The sequence below is a fragment of the Equus asinus genome, chromosome X (assembly GCF_041296235.1).
Source record: "Equus asinus isolate D_3611 breed Donkey chromosome X, EquAss-T2T_v2, whole genome shotgun sequence".
Taxonomy (NCBI): Eukaryota; Metazoa; Chordata; class Mammalia; order Perissodactyla; family Equidae; genus Equus; species Equus asinus.
In genome coordinates this window covers 94894019-94912636 of record NC_091820.1, presented here as the reverse complement: position 1 = coordinate 94912636, position 18618 = coordinate 94894019, and the positions used below count along the sequence as shown (strand labels likewise).

At 44.1% G+C, this 18618-nt stretch overlaps 2 protein-coding genes across 4 annotated transcripts in view; both read right to left on the bottom strand.

Annotated features, from left to right (window-relative positions):
* The window catches only part of CENPI (centromere protein I), a 63576-nt gene extending 60219 nt beyond the window's left edge, over positions 1-3357 (bottom strand). The window contains exons 1-3 of one of the 3 annotated variants that reach the window (XM_044763980.2): positions 3250-3357; positions 1006-1241; positions 3-140 (exon numbers count right to left, since the gene is read on the bottom strand). In XM_044763980.2, coding sequence (XP_044619915.1) covers positions 3-140; positions 1006-1228 — 361 coding nt within the window. In that variant the 5' untranslated portion in view covers positions 1229-1241; positions 3250-3357. Of the gene's footprint in view, positions 1-2; positions 141-1005; positions 1242-2891; positions 2978-3118 lie in introns of those variants that run through there. The other 2 variants (XM_044763981.2, XM_044763979.2) reach the window with 2 other exon arrangements.
* Positions 3358-5108: 1751 nt separating this feature from the next.
* TMEM35A (transmembrane protein 35A) lies at positions 5109-17579 on the bottom strand. The gene is made up of 2 exons (XM_014854885.3): positions 17279-17579; positions 5109-6865 (listed from the first exon to the last, which is right to left on the bottom strand). Exons 1-2 carry the CDS (start codon positions 17396-17398, stop codon positions 6458-6460), a joined length of 528 nt encoding a protein of 175 aa, XP_014710371.1. The 5' UTR covers positions 17399-17579; the 3' UTR covers positions 5109-6457.
* Between the last annotated feature and the right edge of the window lie 1039 nt (positions 17580-18618).

Sequence of the window (18618 nt, the reverse complement as noted above, 5' to 3'; positions counted from 1 at the left end):
ACCAAATTTGCCACTGAGTGCCACATTTAATAGAACGTCAATTCCTTCTGGAGCTAACCCATTCTTCCAAGCCACATTTTCCACAGTTTTCAAGTGTTTTTCCAGGGTTTTATCTTTACTCCGTGAAGTTTTAGTGGGACCTGGAAAAAGGAACAATATTAAATAAGTAGGATCTTCAAAATTCTTTCAGTCCTCAGCATCAACAAATACAATTTGGGATAGTTTAAAGGAATAGTTTTATGTTAAAAACATCTTCCTAAAAACCCTTCAAAGCCTTTAAAATTCTAGAAAATTTAATAGCACCTTCAGTGAGGAAAACTGACTCGTGCCCTGGCATCTCTGCTCTAAACTAACTAACAGCACTGAACTTAGACTATAAGCTGTTTCATTACTAGCACAGTGGTCCCCAAACTTTACTGCATGTTGGAATCACCTAGAGAATCTTTAAAAAATCCTGATGCCCAGGCTGCATCCCACTCTGATAAAATCCAAATGTCTAAGAGTGGATACCAGGCATCAGGGTTTTTTCAAGATTCTCGGGTAATCCCAACTTGCAGCAGTGTGGAAACCACTCTGCCACGAACATGCTTTGTTGCTGTATCTCTAGTACCTAGCACACTGATGTATAGTAAGTGCTCAATAAATGTCTATTAAATAAACAAAAGTATGAATGAGGAGCCGGCCCTGTGGCCGAGTGGTTAAGTTTGTGATCTCCGCTTCCACGGCCCAGGGTTTCACTGGTTCAGATCCTAGGTGAGGACATGGCACCGGTCATCAAGCCATGCTGAGGCAGCATCCCACATGCCACAACTAGAAGGACCCACAACTAAAAATATACAATTATGTACCAGGGGGCTTTGAGGAGAAAAAGGAAAAATAAAATCTTAAAAAAAAAAAAGTACGAATGAGCAAATATATATGCTTCTCTTTAAAAATCCTTAAGAAAAATGTCTAGAATATTTTTTACAGAAATTGGACTTGCATAAGGAAAACAATCTGTCTTACCTTTCTCGAAATATCTTACTGCTATTTGCAGAGCATCTTCTGCTTTATCATCAGCATGTTCATAATCTTCCACTGGATTGTTTTGTCCATGTTTCGAGATGCTCTTTGAGTCGCTTAGGTCCTCTTTTACTTTCCAGGCCGAGAGATTAGTCTGATAACTATTACTACTTTGTGAAGGCTTGCCTTGTGACTGAGAGTTCTTAACTCTCTTTTGGGATGACATTACTGCACATGTTCTATACAGAAATAAGTTTCAAGTTACCATTAATCAGCCAGTCCCTTTTTACTCCACAAAGACAGGGACCATATCTGCCCATATTCCCAACATTTAGTACAGAGTACCTAGCATACAACAAGTACACAATAAAAAAACTGACAACAATCCAGACAACAAAATCTACACTTCAACTTTCTCAGATAGCCCCTGACCTAAATAGGAATAGAGAGAAACAACACTCCAAGGTAACATTTACCAGCTGAACTGGCCTCCTTGTGGGAAAAGAACAGTGGTACAGGCAACACAGCAAGTTCTCTTTAAATGGCTATACCACATAAGCGAGTCCAAAATTAATCCATCTCATGAACTCAGTCTTCCTTTCTCCACTCCTACTTTTCTCCACCCCTCCTTGATTCTGCTTTTAATCTTTTATGCTCCCCACTTTGTCAGTGCTAAGTTAAAACTGCATAGTTCAAAAGTCAAACTGGTGGCCAAACTAAGGATTCTCTGAACAGAAACATTCCCCATTAATTCACTTATTCAATAAATAATTACTGAACATCATCTATATGCCAAGCACAGTTCTAGTTACCATAGATAAAATAACAAAACAGTCAAGGTCTGTGCTCTAATGAAACTTACGGGGGTGGGGTGGGGAGGAGTGTGAGAGTCAAAAAATAAGTAAATAATTAATAGTGAACATCACATTGTGATGGGACAGAAATGGGGTTGGGGGTGAGAAGCTACTCTGGAATAAGTGTGCAGAGAAAGCCACTCTGATGTGACCTTTAAGCTAAGATTTGAACGCCAAGAAGGAATCAGTCATGTGAAGATCTGGTGGGAGAGTATTTCATGGAGAGGGAAGAGCGAGACATGCTAAGAACTTAAAAGCAAGAGCTTCGGGTGTTAGAGAAACAGCGACACTAGTGGGGGTGGGGGTTGCATAAAAGGGGTAGAGCGTAGGGGGAGATGAAGTCAGAAAGGCAGCCAGGGACTCCCATATTGGGACTTGCAGGTCACAGAAAGGAGTTTGGATTTTTCTTTTTTTTTTTTGAGGAAGATTAGCCCTGAGCTAACTACTGCCAGTCCTCCTCTTTTTGCTGAGGAAGCCTGGCCCTGAGCCAACATCGTGCCCATCCTCCTCTACTTTATATGTGGGACGCCTACCACAGCATAGCGTGTGCCAAGCAGTGCCATGTCTGCACCCGGGATCCGAACCGGTGAACCTAGGGTCGCCGTGAAGCGGAAGGTGCGACCTTAACCGCTGCGCCACCGGGCTGGCCCCAGGAGTTCGGATTTTAAGTGTCTTGGGCAACTATGGGGGAAGGGAGGAGTGTCAGAGAGGTGAGTGATACCACCTGATTTATGTGTTAAGACCATTTTAGCTGCAGCGCGGAGAACAGAATGTTAGGAGTCAAGGAGTGGAAACAGACCAATTAAAAGGGTCTTGCAGAAGTCCGGAAGAGATACAGCTGTAATCTGAGCTAGTCCTAAGGTTATAGTGGTGGAAGAGGTAGAAAATATTCGTATTTGTGATATGTTTTGGAGGTACAATGGGCAAAGGCCACAAAGAACTGGATGTAGGGAAAAAGAGAGGAACCCAGAATGATTTCCAAGTTTTTGGCTTCAAAATGGGAAAAACTAAGAGAATGGTGGGAATGACACTTACTCGATCCCACCTCCCCAGAACAGATGAGGCCAGAGCTGGAGAGCAATATGTATGCCTAACCCAGGGGGAGGTTCCAGGTTCGGAGGTGTTTCCTAGGGTCCCACGAAAGAAGGGCGAGAGAGCAGCTTCTGACCTCACCCGGTTGAACCGTCCATCGCTTCCCAAGAACACCCCCCCTCACCGCCTGCCCCCGCAGGAAGCGAACTTGGCGGCGGCGACAGACTCACGGAGCAGATTCCTGGGCTGGGGCAAAACCCGATCCCAGCCACACTTTGCAGGATGTCTTGCTCAGAAGTCAGAGTCCCTTCTCCCTCCGGGGAGGGGGGCCCATTTCGCGCGGTCTTTAAAAGTACCTCACCTAATACTCTCCTCGTTCCTAAAGCCTCCAGCGTCCCAACACCGCCTCCCGGATTCAAATGCGCGGGCCTCGCCCTGCGCATGCTCCTCCGCGGAGAGCCCGGCGGCGGGGGCGGAGCCGCGCGCTCTGCTGAAGCCTGATTGGTTGGGTTACAGCTCAATGGCGCGAGGCGGTGCGCGCGCCGACGCTGACGCAGACCCAGCCCGAGAGCCGCTTGCCCCACCCGCCCGGGCCCGGGTAAGTGCGGCAAGTGGGCCGTTGCTGCTGAAGCCTGCTGATTGGCTGGTGTTTCTACTGTTCTAATAATATTTGCATTAGTCATTTTGCATAAGCCGGGACAATTAGTGTCCCCATTCTTGAAGTTAACAAGATTATAGTGGTCATTTTGCTCAGATTGACCCCACTTGTCGGAACTTTGTAAGAAAATATGAAACTGTAAACTTCGCAGTAAGGGCTGCTTCTCCCAAGCTGGGCAAGAGACTTTGGTTAAAAGGTCTGTGACCTCTGAAGTTGTTGCTTTCCCCAAGTAAAGCTAGGGGCTGGGAGGAAAGCACGGTTGCCTGGATCCGCCCTCCTTTTACCGAGGATGGGCGCGCATACCTTCCAGGGTGTGCTAGAAACATGCGTCCTGAGCCAGATGTGGCACCTTGCACGTAGCCGGCCAGTCAACATGTCGAGATTCCTAAGTTTGAGGAATCGATGGACCTTAAAGAAACTGACTGAAATGGCAACAAGGGCTTAATCTGAGACGGAGTTTGGTCCCTAGTTTAATCTCTTTCTAAAGTAGGAATCAGAAGAAAGATATAAATTTAACGGATCTCACTGATTTTTTGAGGCCAGAACATACCTATAAACTGTAGGCAAAACTGTCCGAGAAAACTTTGCAATCTTAGGGAGAGATGAAGAATCAAAGATCAAGTTGATGTATTTGGGAAAGACTACAACAGAAGTGACTATTTACCGCATCTTGTATTTATGTGGTTTTCTGAGTACTTTCCCGAACTCTTAATTAATCATGCATGAGAATTGAGTATTCAATATTTTCCGTGATAAGTGCTCTTCCTTATCTAGTAAAACTGAAAATGTCTAGAGTTCTTTTTCATACTTTTAATCATTTCATAGACATACCAATGGGAAAGGATTTTAAGCCTTCAATCCTCTTCTTTTTCGTAAATGATAAAACAGGCCCTGAGTGGTGAAAAAATTTGCCTAATGTGACAAACCTGTGGCATTGGAACTTGTGCCACTTTGTGGACACATATATAGTGAGAGGCACTGGTTCACCTTTATTTAATATACCTGCAATTTTCTAGGAAATCATTCTTCTACCTCCCCTTGTCATCACCTAATGAAGCAGAACTCCCCAAACCTGGAAATCTTATTGAGATCCTAATTCTATGGCTTTCTGTCTTATGTGCTGACATCACTGAGGTGTGGGCGAACTTAAATGAGATTGAGAAATTGGGAATCTCATTAGTATATTAAGTGATTATACTCCCTCTTCTCTTTCTTCTCCTGCATCCAGACTCAAAAATAAAAAAGCATCAGGGCCAGCCCCGTGGCATAGTAGTTAAGTTTGCTATGCTCTGCTTCAGCTGCCCAGGGTTCATGGGTTCGGATCCCAGACACAGACCTACACCATTCATCAGCCATGCTGTGGTGGCGACCCACATACAAAATAGAGGAGGATTGGCACGGATGTTAGCTCAGGGACAATCTTCCTCAAGCAGAAAAAAATAGAGGAATATTAGCAACAGATGTTATCTCATGGCAATCTTCCTTAGCAAAAAATAAATAAAAGAGCCTGAATCCCTTGATAGAACCCTTTCTTTCCAGATTTTCATTATTTGTCCAGACAGTTTCCTCCAAATTTCAAAAATTTTTATTCTGAAAGAATGAGAGAAATAAGACAGAGAGGTATCAATTAACAAGAACAATGACATTGAAGAAAATACAATAATTTGTACTCCCCCACACACACAACACCCCCACCCATTTCCCTATCCCTCGCACAATATTAAAACCATCAAAGCACATCTAACAAGGAGAAACAGCAGTATGTAATGAAGAAAGCAAATTTTCATACTGCTCAATCCAACTAACCCATATCAAATGTCCTTCCCCCAGCTCAACTCCACCCACCAGAATGATAAAAAGGTGTAGGGAGACAACCGTGGGGGTACCTTGGATCTCTGCTTACACTAGCAAAGTTGAGTGAAGATTCAGTAGACGTAGTGTCTCTATTTGGTGGGGAAACACTGTTTAAGAGAACAGCTAGAGTTTGAGATTCACAGGCTTCTGACAGGACTCCCTCTATCATGACAGTGGAGCAGCTGCCAAATCCTGGTTAGCTGCTGGGAATAGTGGAAGTGAGGCAGCTTTTGGCTTAAGAAAATCTGAAAAAGATGTCTGGTAACAAGTTTACTGCTTCAGTTTCAAACCGTGAGGTGAGTAAAGGAGCTTAGTAGGTTGGGCTCGGACAAAGGCAAGGTGAAACTTCCAGTTTTATCACTTGAAGGATTAGATTATCTAATGACTGCATATATCCATTATTTTCATTAAACTCAATATGGAGTATTTAAAAGTTAAGCAACTGTTAAAGTCGTGGCTAATTAATTTTACATATAAGTCAGCGTCTCAAATTGAAGGAACTTTTTCCTAAAGTGGTAAGTTTAAGTTTTCAGCTTAATCTATAGAGGGATTCCCCCATCCCATGAGAATATATCACTTGTTTTATACCTGAAGTAGGATTCTCTTTATAGGCAGTTAATTTTATCCTGCCACGGCTAGAATCAATCTATAAAGGGAAGGATACCTATGCAGGATTAGTTCAAGAACAGATCCTTCTCCTCTGCACGTGCACCCGTGCACACACACACAGTAAATACATTTGCCCACATATAATCTCACAGTCACATGCTTGCTGGAGTCCGTCTCACAAATACACTTCAACAGTTAGCCGTATACATGTACATGCAGCAAGATGTGAGAGTTTCCCCAGAGTGATTAAAGGTGGTGCACATATGTCTATGTGGGGAGGTCATTTTAGGGTATAGGTGTACACAAGCCAATAGGGCCATTAACTTGTAGATTATATTTTTCCCTTTCCCCCAAGATAAATAAATCAAATGAAAAACACACACTAACATCTTCCTGGGTGTCATGGAGGCAACTGCCTGGAAGGTCCACTTTTTGCACTTCCGCTTTCCTATGACAACTTCATTTTGCCCTGAGGGGCTTTCTCATATAAGGAGGGCTGCTCCTCGGCATTCCCAGCGTTCCCTGCACTGGCTGGCGGCGGCAAGGGCTTCTTCTCAGAAGACCGGTCTTCCGGCTTGCGGGCAATCAGCAGGCGGCAGGTGAGCAGGATCCCGAACACCAGGGCATGGGCGTAGCGTTTGAGAGGATCCCCGACGAGCTGATGGAAGAAGAGCACAGCCAACACCAGCAAGAGTAGGAAGAAGTTGGCCACATCCTTGGGACGCCCAGGCACAAGGGTCATGACAATGCCACAGGCCACCTCAAGAGCACCAATGCTTTTGCGGAGGAGAATGGAATTGATCCCCATTTTCTTCAGCAGAGGGAGGGCTCGGACATAGCTCTTGTAAGCACGTTTCTAGAGTGGAATACCATAAGGAAATCACTACATTAACCACAATTCTCACTTTAGAATGAAGAAAACACAAGCAAGGTTCTCCTTCCCCACCCTTCCCTTTCCTCCCCCGCCAAGTGTGCACCATTTTTTAGTGTCCCCTAAATAAAAACCTTGTAATTAAGAAAAAAAGCAAGCAATCTGAGTTCCCTGTGATTTAAACCTTAGTAACAGCACCAACAGTAAGAGAATTTGGCTTTATAGTTTAAATTTTTTTCTGATTATAAATCATAAACGTCAAGAATTTAAAAGAAAATTCATTGCCCATAAAAACTGGTACAGATTAGCCACATCCCACATTTTCTAGTGCCTGCCTTGTCCAAACCCAGGTGCATATAAATACCAACAAAAATGAAACAAGGCAAGGCACAGTATTGCAGAGCCTTCCAATCTGCACTTCCCTATCTGGAATCTGTGATAATTCGGAAAAGAGCTGAGCTGGAGTTTATATTTGTGGAATCTGTAAAAATTTTAAAAGTGTGTGCTAAGCAAATAGAAGAATAAAAATGTATGCAAATGCTAGCCCCTAATATATCATTAGAAAGAATATGGTAAGACAAAAATCACTCTCATGTTCATTGAGATAAATCCCCAGCACTGCCTTGATTAGCCTGGTTCAAATTCATTAATTTTAATTCGACAAATATTTATTGAACACCTACTATGGATTATGCGATGGAGATATAGAGATGAATAAGACAGGGTCAAGAAGCTCTCGGTCTAATGGGGGGAAACATAAACATACATAAACAACATTATAAAGCAGCATGGTCAGTGGTATATAACAGGGGACTGTACAAGGTCTGATTGTAGCCCAAGGGGGACATAATAGGACAGAGGAGGGAGTCACTGGATATATTACAAAATAATAGAATTATACTGACCTTAGAGTAATAGATAAATCATATTTTTCACTATTCAGATTAGCCTGATCCTCATTTTGGAGTAAATTGATGAGATTTTTTGTGCCTTTTTGGGTTGGCCCACTGCTTTGTTTTCATTAAGTATCCATTAATTCATTCAGTCTTTACGAAGTACCTTCTCATGCCAGGCCCTGTACTAGGTACTCTGAATACCGATATCAATCATTCAAAGGCCCTGCCTTCCTGAAACTTGAGTTTATAAGACGAGGAACAGTTATGTAAATACGTAAGTGCAACAAAGTGTTATGAGTGCTAAATAAAATTATGTAGTGAGTATAGTGGAGGCGCAGCAGAGGGAGTGGTCAAGTCTCCCTACATGGTGACTGAGAATAGCTAGAGTAGAATCTTAAAAGAAGAGCAAGTGTTTGCAAGATCAACAAGGGAAGGGCATTCTGGACAGAGGAAGCTGGATGAGCAAAGGCCCTGAGGCACAAAATAGACTGGTGTGTTGCAAACACTGCCCCAGTTCAGCATAGGTTAGGGGAGGGAGGGAAGGGAGAGGATACATGAGACAGGGGAGATAGACATGAATCAGATCATGGAGAACTATATATGTTGTGTTGTGGAGCTGGACTTTATAAGCCAGGGAGAGCAACATAATTTGCCGTTTTTTTTTAAGATTTTATTTTTTCTTTTTCTCCCCAAAGCCCCCCGGTACATAGTTGTATATTTTCAGTTGTGGGTCCTTCTAGTTGTGGCATGTGGGATGCCTCCTCAGCATGGCTTGATGAGCAGTGCCATGTCCATGCCCAGGATTCGAACCGGCAAAACGCTGGGCCGCCGAAGCAGAGCGCGCAAACTTAACCACTCGGCCACGGGGCCAGCCCCCATAATCTGCTTTTAAGGAAGGTAGCTGCCTCTGGAAATAGTGTGGAGGATGGATTGGGAGAGGTATGCCTGGAAGCAAGGAGACTGGGGGAGAGAACTGGACTCGAGTAAAGACAGAGGAAAGAAGATAGAGTCAAGGATACTTTGAATGCAAAATCAACAGAATTTGATGCCCTATTGGATGTGGACAGTGAGGGAAAGTGAGAAGTCATAAAAGATTCTCTGGGGGCTGGCCCCATGGCCGAGTGGTTGAGTTCCTGCCCTGCGCTTCGGCGGTCCAGGATTTCGCCGGTTCAAATCCTGGGCACTGGACATGGTACTGCTCCTCAGGCCATGCTGAGGCGGCATCCCACATGCCACAACTGGAAGGACCCACAACTAAAAATACACAACTACGTACCAGGGGGCTTTGAGGAGAAAAAGGAAAAGTAAAATCTTAAAAAAAAAAAAGATTCTCTTGTCTCTAGCGTGGGTGCCTAGATAGAAGAGTATTACGATTCTCCAAGTTTGGGAATGTATCCAGAGGAACAGGTTTGCGGGGGCCAGAGGGTAGAAAGGAATAAGGAACTCATTTTGGGTCTTTTTGAGTTTAACTATCTCTAAGATATCTAAGTGGAGATGTCTGGTAGGCAGCTCAGTAACAGAGGTCTAGGGTAAAGATACAGAATGGATAGTCATCAGTATGCCCACGTAGAGTATATACATTGGGTAAAATCGTGTGACAGACATTTAAGAAATGAGAAGAGGAAGAAAGTCCACAAAGTAGACAGAAGAAAATGTGGTCAGAAAAGTAGGAGGAAATCCAGGAGAGGTAGAGTCATGGGGGCCAAGAGGAGTTTTACGAAGATAATAGTCAAAAGTGCCAGATGCAATACAAGTATTATAAGAACCAGGCAGAAAGCCAACATGACCTCTCAGAAGCATCTGGCGCTTAAAATAGTGTTCACACACTCTAGGTTTGGAACAAATGTTAAGTCATTTCTCTCACTTCTGGACAAGTGAATGCACCTTTATTTCATGGATTAATTATCATGAGGGGCACAAGATAATCCTCTATGAGGACTGTTAAGAGACAGATGGTTTAGAGAAAAAAGCATGGGTTTGGATTCAAACAGCTTTGGCTTCAAATCCCATGTCTGCCACTTTCTGGTTGGGCAAATTTGACTTTCTGAGCCTCATTTTCCTGAGCAGGGCAAGGACTAAGGTGGGGTGAGGCTATTGGCCTTGAGTGCAAAATTTGAGAGGGCACCAAAAACACTCATTAATGAAGGTAAATAATATCCATGATTAACAAAATATCAAAACTGTAAATAAAGGCAGGATCCAACTCTGCACTTGCACAACCCTGCCGCACTCAGCTCTTCCTAATTCCGGCCCTGTCAGATCCTGTCTTTATTTAAAATTTCACTTCACCCTAGTCCCTACCCTATTCCTGAGCATATAAGGAAATACAACGTGTTAGTTGTTCTTCCTCGCTCTTCTCATCTTAGGTTAAATCAGGGATTTTCAGAGAGAAATTACGAGAGAGGTTGACCAGTTGGCATAGTAAAACCCTGGGCTGAACTGAGCCAGACGCTGGTGGGGTAGAGCAGGGCTGAGGGTTAAGGCACCTGGTGGTGGGGAGGAGCCTGCCTGTTTCTTCTCACTATTAACTTAGATGCCACCTGCCCACTCTCTCTCCCTTGTACTCTGGTGACGGAAGCAGGACATTAGGGTAAGAAATCTAGACTCAAGAGGCTTCCTTAACACTTTTAAGTAAGGACCACTTCTAATTAGTAACATAATGTTTCCCAAAAGGCAATTCCTAAATCCTAAGTGTAAGCTTCTGACATGATGAACACAAGAGGCAAGATGAGTTTCTCACAGTCAGTTTGGAGGCAAGACTTCCAGATGCTGGCTCAGTGACTTCTGGAAACGCTCCTTTTTTGGCTAGGGCTAAGCACCCATCATTCAAGAATAGATTCTTATCTATACTATAGTGGAATCTGTAGCCTGGGGCCAAATTCCAAGTGTTTAAACCAAGTTCCTATGACTTCAGTGATCTTTTTTCTCTCCATTTGGGGTAACTCCATATTACTTTTTCAGTTGTTTATCTAACCTCTTAAACTGCAGCTGTGGATCTTTTTATGCAGCTGTTGCCTCTTTTCTTTTCTCCTTTTCTCCAGAGGAATGTGGATGAGCCATTTCATCCACTCTTTAGTTCAAAGCTGAGTAAGTACAGATAGCATCTATTCTCCAGGATTCCAGACAGGGAATGTTTAATTTGTTAGAAATGGGACTAAGCTTGGATGAGGTCTTGACATTATAGGAAGCCCTTTATTCTTTCTCCTGTGGAGTAGGATTGAGACATGAAAGGAATCTTACTATTGCCAGTCCCATCAATGCTTGGTTGGGCCACCTCAATTCTAGCAACAGAAGGGTCACATGTCTTGAGTCTATAGTAACTAGATCTCTAAAGACTTTAATTGTTCTGATAGTAAGAACAGAGAGTTGACTGAGTCACTCTCCCAAAAGGCTGTTGCAATTCACTTTGCTAGGTCTGTTTCCTTTCCATTGCAATGACCCAGACTCTGTAACCATAGTTTCCTTATGGGGAAGGAAGCAGGAAAGAGAAGGCTTTAGTCAATGTGTTAAATCCCTTTAATCAAAGTCAATCATCCAGTAATATCCTAGAGTTGGGATCCTTAAGTAAGCTAAATTCCAATTTGAGTTTTGCCCCTAAATTGCTTGGAGACAATTACTAAGTATTTTATTACCTCAGTTTACCCTTTTGTAAATTACATGAGCATTTTGGAGATTTAGTCAAAGAATCATAGCACATAGCATCGACCAAGGGCTACACACACACGTTTTATCATTAATGAACCACACAATTAGAAATCCATTCTTTCACAAGCCACAGTAATTATTTTAGTGACAACAGCAATGAATCTAGCAGGTCCATTCTTATGATGTGAGGAGATATGATTCAGACATGAGTCAAAAGCATATGGAGCCTTCCTTTAGTCATACCTTTTTCTTTTTTTTATTAAAGATTTTATTTTTTTCCATTTTTCTCCCCAAAACCCCTGGTACATAGTTTTGTATCTTAGTTTTGGGTCCTTGTAGTTGTGGCATGTGGGATGCTGCCTCAGCATGGCCTGACAAGCAGTGCCATGTCCACACCCAGGATTCGAACCGGCGAAACCCTGGGCCGCTGCAGCGGAGCGCACGAACTTAACCATTCAGCCACAGGGCTGGCCCCACCTTTTTCTTTTTGTCATTAATTCTTCACAACACCCCATGGTCCATGATCTCATAGTAATGACAGTGAATTTCAACAGCTCAAAACTGTCTGATAATAATCATCTTCCATTACAATTAATAACAGATACAAGCCAGCGATCAGGACAAAATGGGAACAAAGAGCAAGCGATTTGGTCCACTTTAGTTCACTTATGCCAGTCAGGTAAAAGAAAAAATAATTTGGCTGATAAACTATATGATTCCATTTATACAAAGTTCAAATCCGGTAAAACTAACATGTTGTTAGAAGTCAGGATAGTAATTACCCTTGGGGAGGTAGCAACTGGAAGGGGCCAAGTGAGGGGGTGTCTGAGGTGCTGGTCATGTTCTGTTTCTGGATATGGGTGCTGGCTACATAGGAGTAGTCTGAGAATACCTTGAACTGTACACTTACGTGCATGTTTCAGTATGTATGCTATACTTCAATAAAGTATACAGGGGAAAAAACTATATGAAAGCAGAAGAGGGCACTGACAAAAATATATTTTGGCTAAAAATCTCAGCCTAGTTGCTGTCTTATACCATAAAGCCTACATAAGTGCTGCAAAATTGACTGACTCCAGTATGATTTTCCTGAATCTCTGTAGGAGAAAAAGCCACATATGAATCACAGATAAAATGTAATAAAAAGCCATCAAATGTTTAATTGCAAAATATCCAGGTGAATGATAAACACCTTTTAAGCAATTCTACTTTCCCCAGTCAGATAATGCCCACCTAGGGGCCGGCCCGGTGGTGCAGCGGTTAAGTGTGCACATTCCGCTTCTCAGCAGCCCGGGGTTCGCTGGTTCGGATCCCGGGTGCGGACACGGTACTGCTTGGCAAAAAGCCATGCTATGGCAGGAGTCCCATGTATAAAGTAGAAGAAGATGGGCACGGATGTTAGCTCAGGGCCAGTCTTCCAGAAAAAAAAGAGGAGGACTGGCAGTAGTTAGCTCAGGGATAATCTTCCAAAAAGAAAGATAATGCCCACCTAAAGGAAGAAGCTGGCAAACCTGGTCCTACTAACCATAGTGGATCCCTCCCAGCATCTTAGGGCAGAGTCTGACTTCCACTGTCAGTCAAAGGTCGCTCTACAACAGGCACAGCTGTTGACCACTGAGATGCTACAAGCTCCCTGGCATAAGCTCCAATGTTATTTAGCTTGGGATGGCTAGCTGTGGGAACTAAGCAAAGTCACTTCACATCTCAGGGTCAGTTTCCTCTCTGAGGGAATAAACATACTGTACCACCTCAGAATAGTCTAAGCATCAGTGAATTACTATCTTATTACCTAGTTGGAAAGCAATTAATGGCAGTGATTGGAAGCATAAAAGATTACTATGGACATCAAATAAACTGCCCAAACATAACTGGAGTGTTTCCCCAGGGTTACACAAACAGGAGGGCATTTAACTATAGATAAGCAAATCAATCAAATCAATAAACCTTCCCTATGAGACAGATGCAAAGAAGCAGAGATTTGCCCTGTCTTCCTCAGGGCCAAAATCTCTTGGCTTCGTTGTGACAGGATTTTGATGTTTTCTTACCATTGCATATGTGGCTCCTTGTGCTTACAAGGTGGAACCACTGCTGAATACCAAATTCAGAGCAAGTCAACTGCTGAGCATTTGTAAGCATTGTCTCCCAACTTCTAGTTAATTAATGAAGGAATTTAGTCATGGGAGTGGTCGTTCATGTTGAATTGACAAGAGATTTAGAGTACTCTATAATGACACTTACTAAATCTGGAGGAGGTATGAGGTGACACACACCAAATAGGCTATTCAGAGAGGCATCTGGAAATACTGCATGGGATCTACTGTGCATTATCCAGCAGCAAGTGTGGAGTTTTCGATATTAGCTGGTTGCATAAAGCTCTGTTCTCCAGGGCACATGAAAATAGCATCTTGCTCTTCTAAATACCTGATTCGAATCCCTTAAAGTGGCCATTCAAATTAGTTAGGAAGCCACTGCATAAAATGGAGTCAATTATCATCATCACCTCACCCAGAGCATTTCTTGAACACTTACTATATGTAAACACTGTACAAGATAATTCCACATGAAATCTCAGTTAATATTTACAAGAACCTTCTGAGGTAGAAATTATTTTCCTCATTTTACAGATGAGGAAACAGAGATACTAAGAGTGTCAGGACTTGAACCTAAAGCCATATAACTCAAAGCCTGTACTCTTTCCACTACCTTTCCTGGCTTCCCCAGCAGAGACAGGAAAGAAGTTCATAGTCATTTGTCTGTTTGGTTTTTAGCAGTGATTCTCCATGGAGGGGACCACACCTACACATAACACTAATGGTTTTAGAACAGGAAAACAAATAGTCGTAAGAAAAGCAAGAAAAAAAAAATCTGCTTTTGAAAAATTGATTCCAAAGTAAAACAAAACCCCAAAGTACGGATTGAGGCAGTTGAACTGATACAAAGAGGGAGAGAGAATGTGCCAGATATTTTTAAGAATCAGCTGTAAGTTCTGACATCCCGAAAAGCAGTTGTAACCACTAATGATTCCTCTACTCAGAGTATCGAGTCACAGACTTGGTTTCTAATCTCTGCACCAACAACAGTTTACCCTACAATCTTGGATCAGTTTATCCATCAGTAAAATAAGAATAACTAATGAAATGAATCTTCCTCACAGAAATATTTTAAAGAACAAATGATCTTAAAGTAACAACAACATTTTGAGATCTTATAAGAAAATTCACTGCTGTTAATACATGACTAACTCCATCAAAGCAGAGGACTTACTCCTAAATGGAAAACAGAAAATCCCAGATAATCATCCCAGATGATCCAGGGTTGGGGTCCTGAGGGGCTGTAGCCCCCTTCTAAGAAGCAAGTAATGGCTCCTGAACTGCATAATCAAGAGCCAACCAGAGAAATCTGAAGGGTGGTGACCAGCCAAGACAATGCTACAATGACTCATTCATTCACCCATCCATTCAGCAAATATAAACTGAGCACCTTCTTTGGACTAGAACTGAATTTTCCCCATTTCCTATGGATTCAAGAATAAAGCTGGGCCAGTCCAGGCACTATGCAGTGGGCTCTATGCCAGATAGCCGTCTCTGGCCGGGGGCCCAATGCTCAATGCAGAAGGGGACCCTGGAAAAGGGCAGTCTGAAAATCCTCCTCAAGTTTCATACTACTGTGAAGTCCACCTCCCAGTTAGATTTAGTTCTTCCATTCCCTCAAGATGCCCCTGAGCACAGAAACACAGAATTGTGTTTATACACACACACACACACACACAATGGTTCTACACTGCTGTATTAGATTATACCTATTTAAATATGTTCCTCTGTATGATAAGAAATCTTCATATTTGTTTCTCCTGCCTTTCATTAGACTGCAATAGACAGCTCCAATCCCTGGGAAGAAACCTACTGTAAACCCAGTTGTGGCTGGTCCTCCTTGTGAGCTCCTGCCAAGCTGGTAGGAAGCTTCCCAGTGACTCCATCTTAGTTTGATTGCCTGCAGAGCCTAACACTGTACTTAGGGTGCAGCTTGCGGCGGGGGGGGGGGGTGGGGGGGGGGGTGGGGGGGGTGGGAGGGAGCCTCTAAAGCAGTTGAGCAGAGTCTGGGAGACAGGGAGTATACTGAATACTGAAGAAGGGTACTCTGTCCCTAAGGAAATGGAAAGCCTAAAAATCCCTAAGGTGCACACATACAAACATATACATATATGTATGTATGAAAAGTAAAGAAAAGCAAGAACATATTCATTTATTTATAAGCTAACACCAAACTACTACTGCCAAGACAAAAATATAATGGCATTTCCCCTCCACCCTGTCCGTCTGCCCTAGCTCTTTGAGCCCTTTGGTGGCTTCGGCTACCCCTCTGCCCCTCCTCTCCCCAATGCAGGCTGCCTTGAATACTCATTTTGACCTGATTTCAATTCCATCTGGTCAAGCATGCTGAGAGGAGGGGAAGGGAGAAGGAGAAACACATTAGGATTTGCCACTGGGGCTAGACCTAGGCCCTTGAGTCCCAGCCACCATCCCCCACCCCAGGGTGATCCTGTGGTGAAGGAGACATGGAAAGCACCAGCTCAAACCCTGAGACAGAAGCCAGAGCTGCCTGCAAATGTTTTCTTAGCATCTACAATTTGCCAGTCTCCATGCATTTACAGCTCATGTTGAGGGGCCCCGGAAGGCTCTGCAGTGGTCTCCAGGAGAGCTATTTATTTCTGTCAACATGTGAAGCTATTCCTCCTTGCCTCAGCCCTAAGTGGGGGTCCTCTTGCCTCTTTTCTCTCTCCCTTCCTGTTCCTCCCCTAAGCTCCTTTCCTTCTTGACCTTGAGAGCCCAGTAATGGGCTTCCTCCTATTACTGGCAGTCTGGCAAAGACAGTGAGAAGCAGGTTCCCTTCAGCCAGGGTGGGGAAATGAAGAGGCAAAGTGACAGGGGGAGAGGCAAGAGACCGAAAGTGCTGGAAACATCCCCTGCCATTTCCTCGTACTCCACAGCACAGGAACAAGTCCTCTTGACACCCAACTGGGGAGAGCAGCCCAGCCCCCAGGTTGCAGAGGAGATGTTTTGGCCAGTCACCTTCGGTGATTCCAACTCTGCAGAGGGGAAAACCTGCAGAGGGCCTGGCCCTGGGTATCCACAGAAGGCAAGGTGTGGACTATGGACTATTTTGCAGGAGAGAAAAAGCAGACTTTGCAGATTAGCCCACAAACAAAACAAAATAAAACAAAACATCCAGCTCTCCCTTGAGAAAAGGGAAAGAAGCCGGCGCTCGGTGACCTTTATTTGATCCAAGACTGCTTTGTTTCAAGGATACAGACACACACCCAGGCAGCTAGGGGACCACTGTCAGCTCTCCGCTGGGGATGAGGAATACCTTTCCTGCCCCTAAAAATTGCTTGTTTTAGTAGCCCATTCTCCCGCGGCTCTTTCCCTTCTTCCCCTTTGTTCTTCCCGAAGAGAAACTCTCCAGCTTGCTAAACTCTAGCCCCAAGAGAAGGAATCAGACTTGCAGACTGGTTGCCCAGACTTTGGGCGTACTGGAAGGAGGGAAGGGCTCCTGCCAGTGACAGGTGTTATGCAGGTCTCAGCCGTCCGGTTTACTTGGGGGTGGGGGGACTCGCTGGGCAACCCCTCCCCCAACTGGCATTCAGTGGCTCCAGAACAGTTGCTCCCGGCATAGCCCACCAATGAAATCGCTCCTGTCCAGCTGCTCCTTCTGAGCTGCAAAGTTGTTGGGGAGAAGGTAGGGTCAGGGGTGGGGGTAGGGGTTAAGGGGATGGGACCAGGACTGGGAAGGAAAGAAGGGGAGAGGTATTCGCAATCCCTTGGGGGTGCGCTCCTCATCACCCATTTGCTTCACTTACCATCTCACTGTAGGCATCCTTGCTGAGCCTCGGGGTCAACTTGATAGTCCCCATGAAAACAAAGAAGAGTCCCAGGGCCACTGAGAGGGCCACAACAGTTACGGTTCTGGGGGATGCCATGGGGTGACCAAGGCAGGTCCCAACTAATCCTTCTGCTGTGCGCACCCTGTCTGTCTAAGGCGCAGGCAGTTAGCACAGAGAGAGCTAGAGGGACGCTGCGGAGGCAGCAGGCAGCTAGAATGACAAAGGGAGAGGAGGGAGCTCTTGAGAAAAATTGAGAGATCGAGAGTCAACCTCTCTCACTACAACAATCGCTGGGTCCTAATGCCCTACGCTTGCGCCTCACTGGCCAAAAGCACAGTCTCTAAGTTAAATGAAGCCCTAAACTAAGGTGGAAACTTGGTCTTAAATGGGGAAAAAGTAGGTTATGCTTGAGTTCAGTCCCTGAGCTGCCTCTGGAATGAGGAATGAGGGAAGACCTCTTTTCTACCACTTCCCACCAGGCACACTTTTCATTTCTATTGTCCTCTAGCTACTCACTCCCTTTTTTCAACCTCTCTCCCTCTCCCCTTTTCCTTTCCCTCAATCAAAGCATTAGTCCTCAGAGTTGCTGGTTTCTGCCACTGGTAATACTCAAGAATAAAACTGCAAAGTGGTCAGGCTTGATTGCTGCTGAGGAAGGCTTTATCTTCCTCTTCCTCTTCCTCAAAGAACTTTCATGGCTCCCATTACTCGGTGGTTAACTCCAGGGTTTTAAATTTGACATTCAAGGCCTTCCACTTTTTGAGCTCTGCCTCTCTTTGGAGGTTTATCTTCCAATACCTTCCACGGCTGCATGCCACCCCTCTTCTCCTATGTACTTGTGGCCCCGTCCAACCTGAGCTTTCCCACCTCCCCTGCCTTGGGCCATTCCCTTTCCCCACTCCATCGCTCTTTATTAATATTTAACATTTTCTTCCATGTCACCTCCTCCATAAAGCCTTCCTTGATTCATTCCCAGCTGGATATGATTTCCTATGCCTCTGATTTCCTGTCATAATAACCAATATTTATTGACTGTTTACCAAGTGCTGGACACTGCCTTTTACTGTGAGCTAGATATGAGCCCCCATTTTATGGATGGGACTTTGAGGCACAGGAAAGTTAAGTAATTTGCCCAAAAGTATACAGCTAGTAAGAAGAGAGCCAGAATTCAAACCTAGGTAGTCATTTCCAGAGCTCAGGTTCTTAACCATTGCTCCGCTGCCTCTCCGTATACTATTTTGCATTGCTAGTATGGCACTTACCTGATACTACTTAGCGCTGTAATTACACACACACACACACACACACACACACAC